The sequence below is a fragment of the Dipteris shenzhenensis genome, chromosome 24 (assembly GCF_047967505.1).
Source record: "Dipteris shenzhenensis isolate YYH24624 ecotype China chromosome 24, Dip_SZ_1.0, whole genome shotgun sequence".
Lineage (NCBI taxonomy): Eukaryota > Viridiplantae > Streptophyta > Polypodiopsida > Gleicheniales > Dipteridaceae > Dipteris > Dipteris shenzhenensis.
In genome coordinates, this window is record NC_141619.1 from 31,045,418 (window position 1) to 31,068,428 (window position 23,011).

Below are 23,011 nucleotides of genomic sequence, written 5' to 3' on the forward strand. Positions count from 1 at the left end.
CCTTGTTTTGGCATCTTGTAGCTCTTTACAAGAAGACTTTGAAATGGTCTTTTAACATGCACCACATCATCTTCATAGAGTTAGCTTAGTTTGATGCCCAAGTTTTGTACTCGGACTTGACATCTATATATGTTTTCTTTCTCCATATCCAAAGTGTTATTTATCTTCTCACGTGCGCGTGTTGAAGAAGGATATAGTGAATGTGGTATTTTGGCACATCTTCTAACTTTGTTGTTTGGTCAACGATTCCTTTGATTGCCCCAAGAAACACCTCGCTGGTTTCTCTAGGACGTTCTCATCTCCTCCGATGTCCAGTTCTAACTTCTCATTGTCTGGCTCCTGGGATAGGGAGCTCCGTCTCTGGGACCTCAACGCTAACACCACCGCTTGACGATTCATCGTCCACTCCAAGGATGTGCTTAGCGTTTCCTTCTCGAGCTATAGCAGGCAGACTGTTTCCGCCTCCAAAGACCGCACCATCAAGCTCTGGATTACCCTCGGCAAGTGCAAGTACACCATCTAGGGCGGTGATGCTCACACAATTTTCGCATGTGACCAAACTATCAAGGTGTGGAATCTCACTCCACTTTAAGAGTTCTCACAGAGACAAAATTTGTTTGCATTAGTAGCAAGAGTGTTCTCGCAGAGACAATATTTTTGTAAAAGAATCTCGAGGATGGCAGCAAGTGATCGAGCAATGGAAGGATCTCAGATCAAAGGACGCAGGATGCCATCATTCCCCTCCTTTATCTTGTTCTTAGGGCTTCCTGATACAGCTGTTATAGTTATCTTGACTCAGAGATTCTGCTTCAACACCGGTGCTTCCCGCAACCAAGATTCACTTGAGGGACAGTGCAGGACGGAATAACTTCCATAAGATAGGTTACAATGGGTCATAGTCTAAAGAGAGTCGAAGAGGCTGTAGCCAAGTTGCTGAACTAAACCATTGTGTAGCATTGCCATGGAACATACTTAACAGCGAAGGCTAGAGTGAAGATGCTATGAGGGAGGGAAACGATGGAGGAAGAGAGCGGCTAGAGGGTGACTGGCAATTCAAATGCCAAGGGAAAAAAAAGGAAGGAGAGAAAGAGTGCTTTGAAAAAAAGAAGATTGGGGCGGGAAACGTTATCGTTGCTCTCATGCCATCCCTCAAATTTGCAAACAAGGTGGGGATCCCACTAAGGCCCTGCTGTCATTATAACTCTAAGTGTAAAGTTGCTTGGGGGTGTTGAGAAATGCGGTGTGATTGGTAGAGTGGATTGTGTCGACGAATCGATGACATGTGTACTGGAAAAAGATGATGTTGATCTTGTACTCTAGGTAGATGAGTGAAAGAGACTAGAGAAAAGAGGTGAAAGAGGTGGGTATGTGTATGTGGTGGTGGTGGATGGATCATTAAATAAAAGTGGGACAGAGCATTAATAAAAGTGGGGACGTGGCTATTTTGGCAAGAGTAGTGTCTAGAGAGAAATACCCAATAAAAGACAAAAGCATTTAATACCTCCACAAGAGGGCAAAAACTTGACCCTAACAACACATTAGGAGTAGATTAGAAAGCCTTAAACAACCACTAAACCAAAACTTAAAGTGGTCAAGTTGACCAAATAAACTGAAAGAAGTGGGATGGACCTGATTAGCAAACAGGGTGGGGATCCCACTATGGCCCTACCTTTTGGAGTGTCATTATAATCCAAGTATAAGTAGCTTGATAAATATTTCGAATAACTTGTGAAAGGAAACGATAGGTGTAAATCAGAAGGAAAGGAAAAGAAAAAAAGCAAGTGAAGGTGGAGGAATATTGGGAAAGGTAGATGAGTGAAAGAGAGGAGAGAAAAGAGGTGAAAAGGTGTATGTGTGTGGGTGTGTGTGGTGGATGGGCCATTAAATAAAAGTGGGGACGTGCTTATTTTGGCAAGGGTGTCATACAAGAGACAAAGAGAGCCTCCATTTTTAGAGAGAAATACCTAACAAAAGACAAAAGCTTTAGGATGAAAGACAAAAGCATTTAGGACCTCCACAAGCAAACAAAAACCTTAAACCCTAAACACATTAGAAGCCCTTAAATTTCTACTAACCCACCTTTAAGCCTCATGCTATCCATAATTTGCAAGGTCAAATTGACCAAATGAACTAACTTCAATACTATGGCCCTTGATTAGCAACTCACTACCCATCATCCCTTAGGACCCTTGCAGGGCCAAAAAGATTGGGGTGACAAACGTTATTGTTGCCCTCATGCCCTCCTTCCTTGGCATGTTTGGTCAAAGAGGGGTGCCACGTGGAGGGCCTAAGAGTGCAAGGAAGGGTCTTCGTTTGCTCGCCATGTGGCACCTTCTCTATAAGAAATATAGAGATAGAGATAGAGATAGAGATAGAGAAGAGATAGAGAAGACAAGAGAAGAGATAGAGATAGAGATAGAGATAGAGATAAAGATAGAGATAGAGAAGAGATGCATATACATTTATTTAATTGAATCATTGTAAAACAAATACGAACAGTTTTGATTCAAAGGACACACTGATTCGTAGAACAACTATGTATTGCAACATTCATCAATATGACGTAACTAAGATTAGCCTTCTTAGATTTCTATATGATATCCTGTGCCAACGCATGGAACCAACCCATGCTAGCCTAGATTGTCTCTGACGCTCGCACAACTCTGACTAGCGAAATCTGTACCAAATACCAGATTCGCCATGGCTAATGCCTCAGCATCTAGAACATTCAAAGTAAACAAACTCACTGATACGAACTATCAACCATGGTGGATGACCATGCAACTGATCTTGCAAAAGCAAGACCTTCTTGTAGTAGTGGACGGATCAACCCCGATGCCGGATCCGACGGTCAACACAAATGCACAGGCCATGATCGATTAGAAGGCCAAGGATCTTAACACGCACCTTGCACTTTTCCTACACATGAAGTATTCACAAAAGCAATTTTTATCGCCATAGCCAATGCTATGTGGGAACAACTAAAAATGACCTACAAACACACAGATGTCTCCTCATAGGTTTCTTACTTAAAGAAACTAATGAACTCTATGTTCCCTCCAATGTACATGCCATATGTCTATTGGCTGCTCTATCTCCGTCATGGCAACCTTTTATCACCAGCAAGATGAACCAAATCAATGTTACGATACCACTGTTGATCCTAGCCATCCTTCAAGAGCATGCTATGCGTGATAACCTGACACAACAAACCACCCAATCATTAGATATGACAATGTATGCCAAATGCAACAATCCTTCACAAAATTGAAACAATCGATTCCCTACCCAAAATTCATCTCGACGTTTCCAGCCAGACAAAAATCCACAACGGCGTGCGAGTGGATCCCATAATACAAATCTTCAACAACAGAACTTTCGTGTTGACCTTAAATGACATTGTCATACTTGCGGTCCAATCACATGAGACCAAAGACTGTTGGTTCAAACAATCAAACAAAGCAAAATAAAAAATGTGATCTGCAAATTGCGCATCAAATTTCGGTAGTCAGTATGAATCTCCACCCGATTATGATGCACAATCAGACGCATCTGATACCTCAAGCATAGAAGACATGCACCATTAGGGGAGAGTTGGGGTCTCGAAAGGGCCTCATAAGGAATGCATTAAGAAATGGATTAGTCCTAATGAAAGGGCCAAGGTAGGTCCCAAAAAGTCCTAACCCCCCCTCACCTAGGTGGGTTAAGCCCAAAAGTGACCCCACCTCTTACACCTCTTACACAACTCTTACTCCTAGGTGGGAACCAAAAAATTCAATATTCAAAATTTGAATTTTGAATTTCCTTTCTCCTTCTCTCTCCTCTCTCCCTCCCTCCCCCTCCTCTCTCCCCCTCCCTCACTCCCCCTCCTTGCTCCCTCCTCCCCCTCCCTCCTCCTCCCCCTCCCCCCTCCTCCCCCTTCCCCTCCTCACTCCCTCCTCCCCCTTCCTCCTCCTCCCCCTCCCTCCCTCCCTCCTCCATGCCTGTTCCTCCTACCCTCCCCCTCCCTCCCTCCTCCACACCTGCTCCTCCTCCCCTCCCCCCTCCTCCACTGCTACTCCTCCTCCCCCCTCCCTCCTACTCCTCCCCCCTCCCTCCCTCCTCCTCCATGCCTACTCCTCCTCACCCTCCACAAGTGCTGGTCTGCCCCCCTTTCCTCCTCTTCAACTAATGGTCCTCCCTCCCCCATCCCTCCTCCTCCTCGCCCTCCCTCTTCCTACATGTTGCTCCTTCAAGCTTGCATCTCCACACCTTCTCCTTCTCTGCACTCCTTTAGTCATGGCACCATTCGAGGACATCTCCAACAAGTACACGGTTCACTTAGAGTTAGAGGGTGAATATGCAAGCACACGTAGTCTGGGATTGAGGGGAGCTTCTAAAATCCACAGTCTTCGTTCGCAAGGAAAGAAGCATCTCGACCTTTGGGTAGAAGGATCCTTGTATCCTTTAGATCGTGCCAACCAAAAGAGCCCTCCTTTCCATACAATGCATGAGCTAGTTTGGTTTGTTGGAAATGGACATGCGGGATTGTTTGGTTATTGCAATCGGTCAAACAATGCTCAGTCAATGGCTATGCAAGCAAGCGAGATGTGTAGAGCCCAAGCATAGATGCTAGCACATTTAGAAAATAGCACCATTGTTGCAATGCATAACTCTATGTAGGATCTTCAAAGGAAGAACCAGGATCTTCATGATAAATCCAAAGCAGTGGACTTGGAGCGACAGAAATTAGAAGAATCACTTTGTAAGCTAGTTGAGTCCAAAAAAGGCTTGGAAAGATCTATATACAATCAAGTTCAACGAGCAGTAGAGAAGGAACAAGAGAAGGTAGAAGAATGAGTGCAAAAGATGAAAGAAACACCTTTGGGATTGAAGGAGAGGAAAAGAAGGTACTTACATGACATGGATGCATTGGCACCCACTGGTGGTGCTAGAAAGAGGAGAGTCCGGGCTACATGGTTAGTTATCAAATGTTCCAATGAAATTACACTCTTTTGTGCTACACTGTTTGTGACTAAGTTTTTCTTGTGTTCTTCTTTAGGAACTTCATGGAAGATGTGATGGGAAGAACAAACAGGGATGATATGGGCACATGGCAAGAGTAGCCAAAAAGGACATGGATGGTGACATATGGGCTTATGTGATTGATGGGGAAAAGAATCTATAGGCAGCAATTGTAAATGGGTGAAGGAGGGTGACAAAATCTCTATAAAAGGAGCCCTCCTCTCCCTTTTCATAATCTCTTTGACCATTAGGCCTCATGTTGTTGTAGCTCTAATCTCCTCAAGCCTCTTCCATGAGCCTCCTCTCCCTCTTATAGATATTCTCTTATGTAGACTCTTGAGTCCATCTCTCTCTAGTTCATTCTCTCTCTATGAGTAGTCTTGGAGCTTCCGCTCCCTCTTGTACATATGAAACCTCTTCTTCTCCCTTGTGTTTGTAGTATTTTGAGTAGCATTAGAGTGGAGTCTCACTCTATTGGTAATGAAGGTCACTTCAAGTTTTCTCTCTTTCTCTTCCCTTTTTTCCATTGCTTTCTCTTCCAAAGTGCTCAGAAGTGTTGTCTACTCAGCTGCTCATTGCGCATACATGGTTTATCTATTTCCCAAGCCACAAAGAGGGCTCTTTCTTCCCTCCTAGGTGACCTCTATGGGACTTGGATCGTTGATGAAGTCTAATCATGGAGGTAGTATTCTCCCAAGTCGGCACCAGTAGAAGGAGTAGGTGTTTTTCATGACAGTTTCACCCCCTATCAGTATTTTGCTCATAACTTTTCGCTTGGTGGCCCGATTTAGACAAAAATTATATCAACATGAAGCTCTTTTCAAGGAGCATCATTTTATTTCTTTAGTTATTGTATTGGATGTCAAACCAAAAAATCTATGACTCTCTGTGTGTGACTGTTTCTTTTTCAGACAATTTTTACCCCTGTCCAGTAAACTGTCCATATCTTTCCGACCGCTTCTCTCTTTCTCATGAAAATTATATCAAAGTGAAGCCCATTTTGAGGCACATTTGGTTATGTGTTTGAATATTTTATATCATGACTTTGCTGAAAGTTATGGGTCTCTATGTCTTATGACAGTTTGGAGAGTGTTTTGAGCTAAGTGTAAAAGTGTCTATGAAGGAGGTGCAATGTTTTCTCGGAGCCTACCCATCCAACCCAATCATCCCCTTCAAAGTCCTTGATATATATCAGTTCATGTCATGTTGAGCCACAAGATCTTCTTTCAAAAATGTATCGCTCTTCTCTTTGACGCAGACCGGCTTGCTAAGATAATGGCCTCCGCTGATCCTTTCCTTCTCCCTATGCTTGAGTACAACATCACTTGGGATGTTACCATCTTCATTCTCAACTAAGGGAGGAAAGTATGGTGTGGTCTCTTGGTATAAAAGCTTCTTTTAATGTCCCTTTCCTAGTGATAAATATCTCTATCACTCAGTTCAAAAGTAGTAGGAAGTGAAGAGGTGCGTGAAGTTTATTACCCCCAACTTCATGTCACAATACCAACGTTTCTACAGAAGATTTAAAAAAATTAGGTGGGGTATGATGGGGTTTGTTTCGGTCCCATCTTGCCCCACATGATTTTTTTCCATTAAAGTCATGATTAAATGTTACAAATGTGGAGGTGTACATTACAATTTTACAAAGAAAGTCTAAAAAGTAATGGCAATATGCTACAAAATGGAAAATCCACCGAAATAATGCACTACAAAATGGCAAAAGTGCCAAACTCTAAAATTGCAAATCCGCCGAGGCAATCAACTACAAAAGGGTAGAAGTGCTGAAATATTGAACCACTAAATGTCTTATCCTATTATTGCTCCTCCTTGTCCTCCTCGCCCTCCTCACCCTCAATCTCTAGTCTGCGTGTGCCCTCCTCGCCATCCTTGCCCTCGGTCTCTCTATGTGTACCCAATCCCTCGCCCTCCTCTTTTGCATACCTAGCCGTTTCTTTCTCAGATCTCATCTCTCCGTTCAAATCTCCGGATGGGTCGAACATGCCTCCCTAAGAATGAAACAAGTTAGAAAAACTAAGAGTGTTGATTGTAAGATAATGGTGATAGTCAAGCAATAACAAAGAGGGATAGGGTATACTCAAATGACATGCTGCCACCATTTCCCAATCAATGTGGACTCCTTCTCCCCTGGCTCTAATCTTGAAGGCCCTTCTGTACTCCTCATTGTCTGGAGGCCTTCCAATCACAGATTCCTATGTATCCAAATTCAATTAGTTAGATATGAATGACAAGACATTTGAACGATTTAACATATCAAAAATTAAGCAGAAGATAAATATATACTTACCACCCATGCCTCATTTTCGAGTCTACCATCGCTCCCGAGGTCCAAAGGACCTATGGTCTCTAGGCATATCCTCGTTGGCCTCCGCTGAGGCTCAAACGCATCTAGATTCTCTCTGTAAAACTTCTTCACTTTCTTCCAATCCTTTGGGTCCACCCACCCTGGCTTGTGCTTACCCCCCTTAATAGCATCCCTTAGTTTGTATCTATGAGACCTAAGGAGCTCCCCCATGCAAGTAAGCATGGCATTTGTTTCAAACTCAAACCCTTTAGGATTTGGAAATTATCTCCTAAGGGCTTCTATGCAGGCTTCCTTGGCTTTATTGTCCAGTTGGTTCCCAAGGTCTGAATATATAATTGGGGAAGTGGGTGCTCACCTGCGATCGCCTTCGTCCTATATAACCTCCCCAATGTTGTTCGCTCTGCAGGAAAGGTCCTCATGCAAAACAAAGTCCAAAGAATTTACGGTGGATGGAGTAGTAGAGCTAGAGTGAGGGGTGGTGCGAGCGCTTTTAAGGAGCAAGGAGTAAGGGAGCGAGTGGTCTCTGGGGTGCTATAGCCTGTGAGTGGAGAGGGAAAGATACTTGACTAGTACTGCATCTCATGAGGAAGTGTGTATAATCGTCTACATCCCTCGAGCTAGCAGAGTAGCCTTGACCCTTACTACTCTTTCTGGACCTCTGATGGGTACGCCCACATGATGACCCCTCGGAAGGGGCTACAGGGGACGACCTTTGAGTAGGTAAATCCATCAATGTCCCTAATCTACCCCCGAGGGGAGTAGGAGAGGGAATAGTTGAGGTCCTCTAAGACAGTAGAGAGAAGAATCTTGCTGCCTCCACATCACTCATGGATGTGACAAACTCGTTGGAGCTCCTGACGAAGCCAATGGGCTACTAGAGCAAAGGATTTTCCCGAGGCATAGTCATAGGGGTAGGCGTGAGAGGAGTTGGCTTGTGGGGAGTCCACCCAGGGGTGGTCGTAGGGGTAGGCCCCTCAAGAGTCGGCTCAATGGAAAGAAAGTCATCTAGAGAGTACAGATCATGACGTCTCCTCCTATGAGGGACCCCATGATCACGGGCTCCATACTCTATGGACGTTCAACATGCTAACATGTCTAATTTGAGGGGATTGGACAAACACAAACACAAACACAAGAGCGGGTAAGAATCGGAGAGACAATTTACTTAAAAGACAATACTTACACTTTACTTAAAATACAATTTATTACTTAAAACTCAAGTTCAATTTACTAAAACTATGAAAAGGCAATTTACTTAAGACTTAATCATATATTATCATATATCTCCATAAGTTACATTACCATATGTATCCAAAAGAGTAATTATATAACAAATTTGGGTCCAAAAGAGTGTTCAAGTACAAAATTTATATCCAAAAGAGTTTTCATATACAAAAATACTCGCAAAAATAGTATTATTAAACAAAATTTGTCTCCAAAAGAGACATTCTCCAAAAATGCCAAAAGAGAGGAGGAGGTCTACTGATCGTCCTCACCACTAGACAGGTCACTCAGGACCTCATCTTCCACTTCTTCTAATATATAATTATACTCTTCTTGGACTATGTACTCGCGGTCCGAGAAGATGTCTACACAAACCATTATGTCTTTTATAGTGTCCTCCTTGCTAAGTAGTTGGTCAAAGTGGGCTCTCCAAAGATAACAAACATCCCATAGGTTGCATTGTTCCTCCCTCAGAAAATGCCTCTCCATGTATGATCGGTCTCGACACCACCCATGCGCATGCACTTTGACCTTATACTTTACTCAATTTGCATCATGTGCAATATTTTTTACTACATGTGATAGCGGAGTTTAGATGTCCCGAATGACAACAGCAAGATAGGGAACTGGGTTGGGGTTTTCAAAAGACTGTCATGGAGAAGGGCATTCCATTTTTAATCTATTTGAAAAAAAAGAACCAAATACGGGCATATACAACATAGTACAAATCATATCAAGGCACTCATTCAAGATATGTAAAAGAATTCAAGGTGCAAACAAGCTACATTCACATTCACTTCTATTCAACAAATTATATATATTACACAAGCCAATATTTTCCTTAAAGATAATTCTAGCTAGGAAACGTTATTGCATCCACTCTCCTTTATTCCACAATCTGCACCAATCACGTCCTCTATCACCCTATTTGCTTTAACCTCCTTAGCTTTTGTACGTTTGATTCTTTACCTTTTGTATGTTTGATTCTTTACCTTTCCCTTCTCCGCTTCATCCTCCCTCAATCTTTAAAGTCTCCCCTCCTCTCTTCTTTGTCTCACACCACTCTGCTGCTATATCCCTTCTCACACCACTCCCATCACATTCCTCTCTCGTCGTCGCTCTCTTGTCGCTTCCTTCTCGTTGCTCACCTCTAGTTGCTCCCTTCTCTTCTCTCTCTCTATCTCTGCTACTCCCCATGGCCCCTAGCGAAAAAGCTATGGTAGCGTACTTGGATGAGATGTATAGACAATATCACGATATAAAGGATGGGAAGGTAGATGTACCATCGCTCCCTGGTGCGCATCTATGTCTAAATGCACATGTCGAGGGTTGGGATCATTCTGACAAGGACAAGACCGATCGGGAGATCCTGGAGGATTCTATTGAGGAGATGCAGAGCTTGATCTAGGAGGAAGTCCACATGCCTAAGGAAGCTCCTTGGGCTAAGGAGCAAAAGAAAAAAGAGGTGAAGGATAAGAAGAAGAGAGATGACAAAGGAGAGGGTAGCACTTCATCGAAGAAACGATGAAGAATGTCTTTACAGTTTATAAAGTACTCCAATTTGGAGAATGTTAGCTACAATTTCTAGTGTATGAGAGGGAGCCCTTTCTTGGATATTTGTTGTAACCCCTCTTGGATATTTGTTATGACCTATGATGAGATTACGATGTATCCCTCTCTTTGTTATTCGTTATACTGTATGTTTTTTTTAAGATAGAAAAGATAGGGGAAAAAGTTTGAAAAGATAGAGAAAAAGATAGGCTCCTCGCACTTGTGCAACCTAGGATTTAGCACGCATTTATAGACTCAGATCATTCTTTGAATTCTTGGGTCTCAAATCTTAGACTCCAGTTGCCATGACAGAGAAACCAAATGTCCAAAATGCATTTGAGACAATCGAGACTCTCATGAATTCAAAGAATGATTTGGAGAGGGGCGCAGTGACACAAATCTGCATATGCTTGCTCAATATCAGGCTGTTGAAGCTTCAAGTGGGTGGGACCTCAAGCAAAAAAGACAAGAGAGGATATAAGAGATGAAATAAGAGAGGGGAGAAGGACAAGAGTGCCAAAGAGAGAGGGGAGAAAGAGGACATGAAAATAAGAGAAAGGGAGAAGGAGAGAGTGAAGGAAAAGAGAGGATGGAAGAGGAAAAGAGAGGGGGGAAAAGAGGGAGGGAAATGCGAGGAGAAAAGAGAGAAAGGAGAGGAGAAGAGAGAGGAGATAAGAGAGAAAGAGAGGAAATAAAAGAGAAAGAGAGAGGGGAGGAAGAGGAGAAAAGAGAAGACGGGAAATAAGAGAAGTGAGGGAAAGAGAGGAAAAGAGAGGGGAGGAAGAGGGACAGAAAGAGGGGAAAAGAGGGAGGAAAAGAGAGGAGAAAGGAGAGAAAGGAGATGAAAAGAGAGGCAAAGAGAGAAGCAAAACAGAGGAAAAGAGAGAAGGAAAGAGAGGAAAAGAGAGAAGAAAAGAGAGGGAAAAAGATAGCAAATAAGAGAGGGGAGAAGAGAGAGGAAAAGAGAAAAGAGAAGAAAGAAGAAAAGGAAAAGAGAATAGAGGTAGAAAAAAGAGAATAGATCAATGAAGGAAAAGAGAGGATGGAAAAGAGAGGAAAACAAAGAAGAAAAGATAAGGGAAAAGAGAGAGGAGAAGAGAGGAAAAGAGAGAGGAGAAGAGAGGGGGGAAGGAAAAGAGAAGAGAGGTAGAAAAAAGGGAATAGAGGAGTGAAGGAAAGAGAGGATGGAAAAGAGAAGGAAAAGAGAGAAGAAAAGAGAGGGGAAAAGAGAGGAAATAAGAGAGGGGTGAAGAGAGGAAAAGAGAGAAGAGAAGAGAGGGGGCAAGGAAAAGAGAATGGAGGTAGAAAAAAGAGAATAGAGGAGTGAAGGAAAAGAGAGGATGGAAAAGAGAAGGAAAAGAGAGAAGAAAAGAGAGGGGGAAAGAGAGGAAATAAGAGAGGGGAGAAGAGAGGAAAAGAGAGAAGAGAAGAGAGGGGAAAAGGAAAAGAGAAAGGAGGTAGAAAAAAGAGAATAGAGGAGTGAAGGAGAAGAGAGGATGGAAAAGAGAAGGAAAAGAGAGAAGAAAAGAGAGGGGAAAAGAGAGGAAATAAGAGAAGGGAGAAGAGAGGAAAAGAGAGAAGAGAAGAGAGGGGAAAAGGAAAAGAGAGGAAAAGAAAGAAGGGCAGAGAGGAAAAGAGAGAAGAAAAGAGAGGGGAGAAGAGAGGGGAAAAGGAAAAGAGAATAGAGGGATAAAAAAGAGAATAAAGCAGTGAAGAAAAAGAGAGGATGGAAAAGAGAGGAAATAAGAGAAGAGTGGGGAAGATAGGGAAAGAGAGGAAAGGAGAGGGGAGGAAGAGGGAGGGAAAGAGGGGAAAAGAGGGGGAAAAAGAGAGGAGAAAAGAGAGAAAGGAGAGGAAAAGAGAGATAGCTGGCCATTTTACGGGATGGGCTATAGCGAAGCTCGTGTGGGCACCGTTGATGGTGTCGCAGTTGGGGGAGCCAAGTAGAGCCGTAGGTGGCTTGGAAACCTTTGAGATACTAGGCCGCCGATTGGCCGTTGATACTGCATGGAGTGGGGCTATCAACCCATGGGCTTGGATCTTTACTCCTTGAGATTTGGAGGCAGTGCTGCATGTCAGTGTGGAGGCGAGCTCATTGAAGGAGATGAGAGCGTGAGTGTTGTAGTTGATGAAGGGACTTCTGTGAGCTGTCACCTTCAATTAGGGATCGTTCTAGCATACGCGTTTGGCTATGGCATTACAGGAGCCACAGGAGCCATTTGGAGCCACAGGTCGGATGTTTTGGGCTATTGTAGAGTCAGTTGTTGGAGTAGAAGGAGCCGCTCAGTACTGCTAGAGTTATAGAAGAAGAAGCTACCTTTGCTATTGTCACGGTGTAGCTTGCATGTGCACCTAGTTTGGCAACGCAGGAGATCAATGCACATATGAAAAGTCGTTGGATGACTCCCGACGACTGAAGAGGCTTTTTAGTTGTAGATGTATGAGGAAGAGCGAAGCATGCTAGCTATTGAAGAAGCTCAAAGCTATCGAAGGAGCCCTTGAAGGTGGGGTGGCCTTAGCTCTTGAAGGTCCTTGCTAAGGACCTTTGAAGCCCATTTCTCTCAAATACTACAATGAAGTCTCTCTCAAACTAAATGGATTTTAGTCTCTTTCTCTCAATGAACTCACAAGTAATTTCTCTCTCACTCATGAAGAAAGTCTCACTAACACTCAAGAAGAGTGAACGGAATAAATCAAAAAATGGATGGAAATTCTCTCAAAGAACTCTTGATGAATGTAAATTTTCTCTCACGAAAGAGAACACTCAAGAACTCTCAATCTCTCGATCTACCACACTCTCTCATACTCTCGCATACGGATCGTAGTGCCTCAACGGAAGGCAAGAGAGCTCTGACACCATGACAAAATATGAAGAGGGGAGAGGAGAAGAGTGGAGATGAGGAGAGAGGGCACAACTCGAGAGCACACCACAAATGACTAACTGTACACTAGATTTAGTTGAAAATGTAGAATATATACAAACCCATTTAGGTTTAGGGTTAGGGCATCTAACCCTTTCCTTTATAGCACTCTATATGTGTTAGTGCTATGCACATGTAATCACATGATAATAAGAGTGGTCTTTCAACACCTTCTTCAACTAGCAACTTCAAGAGCATGTTCCAACCAATCAATGGTGCATTTAGTTGGCATTTTTTATAACTCCAAGGGATACTTCTTACAATTGGCCCTTCACCAAGCTTTTCTATCCTGCTCTCTTTTAGCTCTTTCTTCTTCATATTGTTTGATCCATTTCTCCATAATTGTAAAGACAAAAGGTATTCACTTTTTGTTGCAAGGTGTTACTCATTGTCTTCTACTTTCATTCCCTTGTCTGATCTCTCCTACACCATGTGGGTCATCGCTATCATCCCAAAGTCGAGGCATATCTGGAATGAGTCTTACAAAAAACTTCATAATGTAAAACATTGACTCTTGTACGAGCCAGACATTGACTCTTGTACGAGCCAGCCTTTTGCCATGCTTCCCTCTGGTCTTGCTTTTTGTGTTGCATACCCTTTCAACACCTTCATAAACTGTTCCAAGAAAAACATCCATCGGATATGCAAAGTGCCTGTAGATGCTACTTCATCTGCCAAATGCACGAGCAAACGCAATTGGATGTCCATGATACTCGTTGGAAATGCCTTTTCAATCAAACATATGGCTTTGACTGTGGGAAGTCTCATTTGCAGAATGGATGGTTTCGTGATCTCTTTTAACAATATCCACCTACATTTACATGTCGATGGTAAGTAATGGAACTTGCTTTTGCAATGAGCACAAAATTTTGGCATGCATTTGTATATCCTCTAACATAGCTTACAAATACATTGAGCTTGTTGATGGCCTCTGATGCATCTTGCGTACTACATCCTTGCAAAGCAATTGAAAGTAGATACTATAGAAACTATGCTTTGTCAGTCAAATTCAAACAAGAGGTCAAAAATGGATCGAGCTAAAGTGGAAGCAATGTTATTTGAATCATATTGTGCCAATCATGAAACTTTAGACCACTTAGTTTTCCAAAGTAATTAAAGGCACCCTTTAAGTTATGCATGTATTCAGTTGGGGTTTTCATACCCGCGATAATGCTCTTCACCCAGGTCTCCTCTACTTTTGTCAAAACCCAAGGTGCCTTTGGTAAAATCACCTTGTCGGTATAGATTTCTCATATTGGTTGGGGCTCTCATACCAGTGATAACGCTCTTCACCCAGGCCTCCTCTGCTTTTGTCAAAACCCAAGGTGCCTTTGGCAAAATCACCTTGCTGCCACAGGTTTCTCTTGGTCAAAAGGCTCTTTTGGTTTTCATCACTTTCAAATCATCTCATGCCTTTGGGGTGTGTCTATCCCTAATCATATGTTTCCACAAAATTTTAGACACATTTTTTAATATATGCATTGGGTCCAACACATATGTGACTTTGTGTTGCCTCCAGTAAGAAAGAGTATTAGATATGGAGAGACGTTGCATGCCAAGTGGAGGTGTTTGGATTTTTGGATCATGCCAAAGTCATCCCAATCTCCAGACCTCATCACTAGAGGATAGGAGCTAATCCTAGCCCCCAAAAGATGGATCCACATGATACGGATGGTCCATAGAAAGAAACCACTTGTGCTTCTCATATACCAACTTCTTTAGGTATTTTGAGTGCTGTGACTAGACAAACTGTCTCCACAATTTGGACACGCAAAGTATCCAAGCACTTGGAGACCTATTAAAATTCCATTGGAAGGACACAAGTTGCATATTGTAAAAGTGAAAGACCACCAAGGCAAAGAGCATTGGCAAAAGTTACATCTTCCATTTTAATAGGCAGAAGAGAATTGAGAGGAATAGAAATTTGGTACTTGACCAATCATGCAACCTAGGATAATCATGCATGGTCCACATTAGAATGCCTTTCACTTTGCAAATGATGTTGACCCAAAGGCTTTGAAATAGGTTTGAAATGTCATAAACTTGCATGCCATTCCATAATATTTGGAACTCATTCACCAAAGGGGCTAGATACACATCCGTGCTTTCCAGCTTGTGCTTGCCTGGCATAATGAGTGCCAACATCAAATGGCCCTTATTTATGGTCATCCAAGGGGGAATATTGTATATTGTGACTACTATTGGCCACGTGGACCATGATCTAGACTGATGTCCAAAGGGATTAACACCATGTCCATAGCTAGCCCAAGATACAAATGATTAGCCACCTCTTCTCTACATGTCTCCAAGCCTTTCCATCCACATGGATCCTCAATATTCCATCTGTTGAGCAATTGTGAGAATGCCAATCCATAAGTCAGCTACTATCGATCCACAACGAAACAAGTGCATGATGTATGTTAGGATCGGCATGTGTCACGATACCTTTTCCAAAATCTTGTTTCCTTGTGTGTCTTGTCAGTATCGAGATGCACCACATGCAAATAGCTTATAGAGTGCTTGTATGTTCCTCTGTAAATGATGTAATCATTGGGACATGCATGAATTTAATGTAATCCTTTCCTGATGATGCCAGCATCTTCTTTGCATCCTTTCTTGAGTCGGGCATTGTATTTTCTTTTTGAAGTAGGGTTTGGAGTAACCTAGAACATTGACTCATTCAATGAATTTGAAGCAACAATTTGGAAATACATGCATGAAACTATAGTTTAGACTAGATCAAGACTCTTACCAAAGGACGGATGTAACGCTAGTGTCTGACCATCCATAAGTTTATTGTAAATTCAAGATCAGAAGAATCGAGGCAAGATGAGAATGGCTTGCCCCTTCATACAGCATGGTGCTTGCTACACATTGCAAGCTCTCCTCTTCAGGACTCATGGTATCCTCCCCATTCACTTCCACATCTTCATCTCTTTCATTTTGTGGTGAAGGAGCATCAAAGTAAGTGTTTATCATGTCCTACATTATTTCATCCTCATTCAGGGCATCTTCCTCTTCACTATTGTTGCTCTTCCAGTTCTCCATCTTCCCTTAGAGTGTTTCGATATCATTGGGTCAACATCGACTCATGTGGACGATTATACATTACGTGTGCTCTCAAACTTCCCGGAACAATTTCATCTCTATGCATGAAAATAATTTAGTTAATTGTCTCACATAAGTCACATACAAGCATGGAAAGTTAGTACATGAAATGAATTTAATGAATTCACTCATAAAGAATGAATTCTACCTCATCATTCAACTATATCTCTGGAAAGGTTGAAAGCGACCATATCTCCTTATCTGTGTTATTGATAAATTGTGTAATCTCCTTATTTGTCCTTTGCATCATGCACAATCACACAAGACTCATTGATAAATATTTGCTCCATGCACCTTATTCATTGAAATTTGAGAACTTTTGTCTTCTTGGAACTTCAACATGCACAAAGTTCTTCTACCCAAAAGTATACAAAGTATAAGAAGAAGCCATGTGATGTCCTCTTTGCCTTAGTTTTTCTTCAATAGACTCAAATACTTCTTCTTTTCTTAAGCCCACTTGGAAGGTGCTTTTTAGTGACCTCTTCATTGTTAGGAAGTTTATGAGACAAATGGGGTTGAGATAAACCATTTTCCTCTATAAAATCATCAAACGTGCTTCTACCTTAAAGTTGTGCTCCTTGTTTTCGACTTCCTTTGTGTTTGTGTGTTTGTGTTAGCACTCCTTATTTGGCCTTTCCGACCAAATCCCACTATATTCCATGTGATGATCCCATAATAGGTCAATATGCATTAGTGCAAATCATCTTTCCATTTAAAAGAGAATCGATCTTGAGTATTAAATTCCTTTTCTTGTCATTTTGAAGAAAGAAAGAAAATTTTGTGAAGATGCATTCATTCCTTTCAATCCCTCTCCTTTCCTACACATTTTTTCCACATGTTCTAATATCAAGCAAGTCAACAAAAGGCATGCATCTTTGTTTACAACACCTAAATCCCAACATATGCTCCTCATTAATCATTCTCATTCTCTTTGGTGGCTTAGGAGGATTTGTTTGGACCCCTTCCTCTTCATGCATCTATATGTTTGTTTTGGTTCCTCATGCACGTCATTCTTTGTATTTGTTCTTTTTTCTCCCTCACAATTTTTTTCACATTCCATCCTTTTCATGTTGCATCCTTGATAAATGTCTATATCAAAGTCAAAGACCAAATAATCCTTTGGTAATTCTATCCTTACGTTTGATATAATCAAGGATTTTGGAAACCAAGTTTTGTTTGCTTTCATTTTGAGACTACATCCTTTTGCATTAAACGTGTTGTAAGAGTTTGAGAATCTTTAAACTCTACTACCCCCTAAGATAATATCACTCATTGACACACCTTGCCTACTTTTCACAACACCAGAACTTCCTTCACTAAGTTTGTTATTATCAACAAACTCATCCACACCTAACAACACATCACTAATGATACCTTTCCCTTTCTTAATGTTTATGAATTCATTTAGTCTAGATAAGGCATAAGTTTTGAAACCTTTTACTTTTTCAATCTCAATGAGCTGATCACTCTTGATAATGTATCACTTCTGTAGTTGAGTACTAAACATCCATAATTGAAATCATCCATGTTTGGGATACAATTTGTATAATTACTCCAATATGGTGATTAATTTCTAGAAGACTATACAAGCTTAATGTGTGGGAAAGATTTTTTGGTCCTTTGATATTGTAGTATAACTTTGTTATTCATGTCTCATTTTAATCTCCAAAAATTTCATACTCCATATCATAGCCTTGATTACCTCATAGTAGCGACCATCCAAGGAGGTTGTGTTATCATCCATTGTTCATGAATTCATCTAGTCCAGATAAGGCATAAGTTTTCAAGCCTTTTACTTTTTTCAATCTCAATGAGTTGATCACTCTTGATAATGTATCACTTCTGTAGTTGAGTACTAAACATCCATAATTGAAATTATACACATTTGGGAAGCATGGATGATGTCATAATCCATCCCAACCATCATCAACATCTCTTCACTTCATCTTTGGAATTTGGGACATGCAACATCTTTTGGAGCAACCTATTACAATTTGCATATCCAAGGAACCTTGTGAATGAGATACTAATTAATTACAACAATTAGGAATGAGATACTAAGATCGAGGCTCTACACAATTAAAAGGAAACTAGAGTACACACACAACTACATGAGTGGGGTTGTCCGTCCAACATTAACTATCTGTGCTTTAAAAGAACTACTTGAAACACCATTGTACAAGGAAAATAATGTTAAATTAAATCCATTGTGGCTTGACCACATACCTAACTTGCAAGACCATATGAGACAACATGAACAAATGAGAAACACTGATGGGTGCATTGACGATGAAGATGAGGTAAATACAGATACATTGGTCCATGGTATATACACTGCACAACAAGTTGTTGATTTTGAGGACAAAACAATTATGGTTGCTTCTTCCAAAGGCTTTTCCCCACTAAGCATTTTCAAAGACAAATTCTTTAAAGAGTTAGCATTTCCAAACTTGTTTTATGGACAACCAAGGAACTACAACATCCCTACACATACAACCTATCAAGAAATAGCTCGATGGGAACTTATAAACAAAGACTATCAATTCACATACTCTATAGAGAACCTATTTTTAAGACAATTAAAATTATTGTGTGACAGGTTCTCTCCTCAATGTGGGTTCGCATGAGGAAAGGACAGCTAAGAGGAAGAACACTAAAAGCAAAAGAAATAGTTGAAGACACGAACATCAAGAGGCTGTTACAGTCAAACATAGGATATTGATATCTCACATGCCTCCGTATATCCTTGGATTACAAGTATAAGCCAAAGAAAAACTTGTTTGCAATGATTCAAAAACTAGGCCGTCCTATGTTCTTCATCACCTTCTCCTATGCAGAAAGTCCTTGGGAACCATTAACAACATGCCTACTGTTAACATATTGGTTAACAATATGCCACCGCTGGTTAAGTGATGTGAGTTGATGGACAGTGGCAAGTCCATAGAGCCAGGATTGTGTCTTGGAGCTAGATGGGCCCAAGAGGATGGTAAAAGAATGAGAAGAGAGAGTGATATAAAGAGATTAGGGCTCAAGGATTAGGGTTGGCCCTCCCTTCAAATGTTGACTTGTATAAAAGTCCAAATGGTTGACTTTGGTATTCATTGTCGTATGCACAAGTTTTGAATACAAGCTCCCTCTTCTCTTTCAAGAGTGTCTTTGGGTGTTATCTTGTTTCCTTTGTAGTGCCTTTGTGTTTGCCACTCCATCCCCCTTCACTCTTCTCTTCCCTTCTCCTCCTGCCTCCCGTCTCTCCTCTCTTCTCCCTTCTTCCCCTTCCCTCTTTCTCTCGTGGAAACACATTGCAACAATCCGGGAGCTGCTTGAGTGACACATGCGGACAGCTCGTGCCTTGCATTGCTCTCACAAGGAGTAGCTTGGAGTAGAGTCTCCATCAACATTTCTTCAAGGTCCCCAGGACACGTGAGTCACCATCGAGACTACACATTTTTGGCACCGCTGCTGCCGGGGAGATCAAGGTATGCTTTTGCATTGTATTTTCCTTCTCTCGTCATCTACCCATTGCTCATTGTTTCAAGCTTAACTTGGGGCTTTGATAGTGGAGTTGTAGGAGAGGAAAGAGTGAAGAAGTCTGAGTTTGGACGAAAAAGTGAGAAAAACTGACATTTTCTATTGGAAAGTCATTTTGGATCATTTGAAGCTTGCTTTTTATGTTTTTTAGTGTTTTGAGTCAGTAGGAAGATAGTTTGGAATATTGCTATGGAGTGTATGGTGTCAAAACTCACAAAAAGCAACCAAGAATGATGAATCATGCTAAAAATGGAAGTGGTTTTGAGTGTTGACAGTCACCTCTTCAAGAAATCTCTCATTTTTATTCAAATGTTGTTTTTCTTTCTTCTTTTTTGCATTGGGTAGGTAGATTAGGTAGTTTAGCATCCCCCCATCACAAAAAAACATGAACAAAAACCTCCAAATAATTAAGAATCATCAAAAACTAGTGGGCAAAACTATGCATTCCTATCCCCACAGGTCGTCACCATCCTATTGGCTCGAGGGGGTCAGTCATCATATGCAACCCTATCACGTGAGTTCAACAGAAGGATATTTTTAATATCTAAATTTTATAGAAATTAATTTACATAAGGGAGTATTTAAATTGATTTTGGGAAAAATTTACAGATTTATATAGAAAAAGGGTACATTTTATTAATGGAAAAATTACAAATAAGGGATTTTACAATTAGGCCTTGAACGCACATGATATTGAGGGTTTATACATAGTGACCCCCCCGAGCCTATCGGTCAAACTTACGTTAACTCGATGCCTTGGTGCTATCTCATCGGTCAAACTTGCATTGACTTGTCAGCTTAGCCCTATCCCCACGACCTGACACATGTCAGTACCTAACCCGCCGCCCTGATTAAATACTGTCAATCAGCTATCCCACCAGTCGAACATGCGTTGACTGAGTGCTATAAGGCTATCTTACTGGTCGTTGCCTTATGTCTATCCCTACGGGTTATCACCATAGCTCTATCCTATCGGTCAAACAGGCATTGAATCATTGTTTTAACTCTATCCCACTGACTTGCTATCCCCATGGGTCGTCGCCATAGCCCTATCCCACTAGTAAAATAGGCGTTGAGTCGTTACCATAGCTCTATCCCATCGGTCGTTGCTTTAACTCTATCTCGTTGACTTGCTATCCCCATGGGTCATTGCCATAGCTTTGCCATAGCTCTATCCCCATGGCCATAAGGATAGCTCTGGGAACACAAGATCAAGAAAGAGTCCTACAAGCTCACCTTGAGCCTAAAGACAATGCCTCCATACCTAGCTTGGCATCCTCAGGTTAGTAAGCTCAAAATTTGGTTCTCACTCATTGCAAGAACCACCACCAAGTGAATTATCCAGCTTGAAAGAGTTCCTAGAAGACATGGGTGAACCCTCTAATGTTAGAGCCGCAGTGGCTCCCAACTACATTCCCACAAATCTCCACTCTCCTACCCCATCTACAGCAGTAGCTACATTAAGGGAAATGTTTTCCAATATCATGGGAAGGTTTGGATTGACAGACCCAATAGAGTGGCTAAACCCATTTGTTGGACAGACTAAGGCAATGTCAGAGGCTCAAATACTGGCCCAACCATCGATGTCAGAAGTAATACTCAAGGAACCAAGTCCCATGATACCTAATGGCAATCATTCCCCGTAGTATCAATTCTTTGATGATACACAATCCTATCGGGATGGATTTGGACCCAGGACCCACATTCTCACAAGGTCCCAAATGCTATAGCAAAGGGGGCAGAGGAGTAACCTTGAAGGCTTGCAATTAAGACACTCCACCTCAGAAGCCCCTATGATGCCTCCTTGGTAGCAAAACATGGGAGATATTCCCTACCCAACAAGTGCCCCTTATAGGCCAATGCTTGCAGGGAACATAACATTCCCTGGAGGACCTTTAGACCAACCAATTAAGCCCAACCTGACCCAAGTCACAATGCCAGTGCCTAGTGGGCCTGGATCCTCCCATCGCAATCTTGTGCCATCAAATCCATGGAACCCTTCAGCAGGACCACCAATGTATGGGACATCCCCCACCATTCCATAGCCTCCTCCTGTATCACAAACGGTCCTTACAAATGAAGCTATGAGAATCCTAGTACAAGCGCTAGGAAGGGGGGCCGTCGCTCCACCACCAATGTTTCTAGGAAGGGATACCAACCCCTCAAGGAGCAAGCCTATCACAATATCCAAGCCAATGACCAAGTTTGTAGGAGAAGGAGACCTAGTCTCCCATGTTGAGATATTTGAACAAATCTATGAGACCTTTGGTGATATCGGGGAGATAGACAAGGTCAATGCTTTTAGCTTGAGTCTTGATGGCAAGGATGGACAATGGTTTAGAGCCTTAAACCTTGAGGAGAAAATAAATTGGGACACATTGTGTAGATCTTTCACTGTGGGGTTTTCCCCCACTAGTCCCAAGTGGAGCCCAATTAACCAGCTTTATGAGGTGAAGCAAAAGGACAATGAGTCCTTGAGAGACTATATCACTAGGATTAAACATCGAAACTTGCGATGTTAACCCCACAAGAGAATGAGTGACGTGCAGCTTCTGCCACACTTCCTCATAGGGCTACCGGATGCTAAGCTGCATGATCATTTGTTTGCTATGAATCCCACATCATTTGAGCTATGTAGCAAGATGGTGATACGCTTAGGGGATAACATGAGGAAGAAGCCCAAAGAGGATAAATCCTTAGGTTCCTCTGATATATCCCAGACGACAAAGGCTTCAACCTCAGAAGCAACTAGGGATGAAAGCATTATGCCCAAGGTGCTCAACATGGAAGAGTTGGCCACACATCTATTAAACAAGTTGAGCCAATAATGGAAGATAGAAGCACCAAAAGATGCTCCTAGCAACCCCCATCTATTTTCACAAAGAGATAACATATGGTGTCGGGTATGTACTGGAAATCATCCCACTAAGGAATGCCCTCGTCTTAGAGCCAGGCCAACACTCTACTGCATCGATTGTGTTCATTGGGGAAATCATGACACATCACAATATCATTATCCTAGGGTAATTCTTCAACCCACGTATCAACAAAGGTCGCATCTACCATTGCTTGCACCACCTAATCCATCCAATCAGGCACAATAGGCAATACAAGGAGCCACATTAGCCAATCAAGGGCAATTTAGGGTTGAAATTAATCCATTACCCCCGCTAGTACTGGGACCTCAACCACCACCTCCACGAAATACTCGTTTGAATCAAGTATTGGTGGAAGAGCTACCTAGTGACCCTAGACCTACCTTTAATGGACACAATTAATCCCAAAATGGTGACAATGCAAATCGTTCTAGAATTATAAGTCACTACATTATACAAGGGGACCAATACATTCC

The 23,011-nt window shown here is 41.8% G+C and overlaps 1 protein-coding gene across 1 annotated transcript in view; it reads right to left on the bottom strand.

Annotated features, from left to right (window-relative positions):
* Positions 1–325: 325 nt before the first annotated feature.
* The window catches only part of LOC147886484 (GABA transporter 1-like), a 35,657-nt gene continuing 12,971 nt past the window's right edge, over positions 326–23,011 (bottom strand). The window contains exon 8 of the mRNA XM_087395262.1: positions 326–586. Coding sequence (XP_087251388.1) covers positions 326–586 — 261 coding nt within the window. The remainder of the gene's footprint in view (positions 587–23,011) is intronic.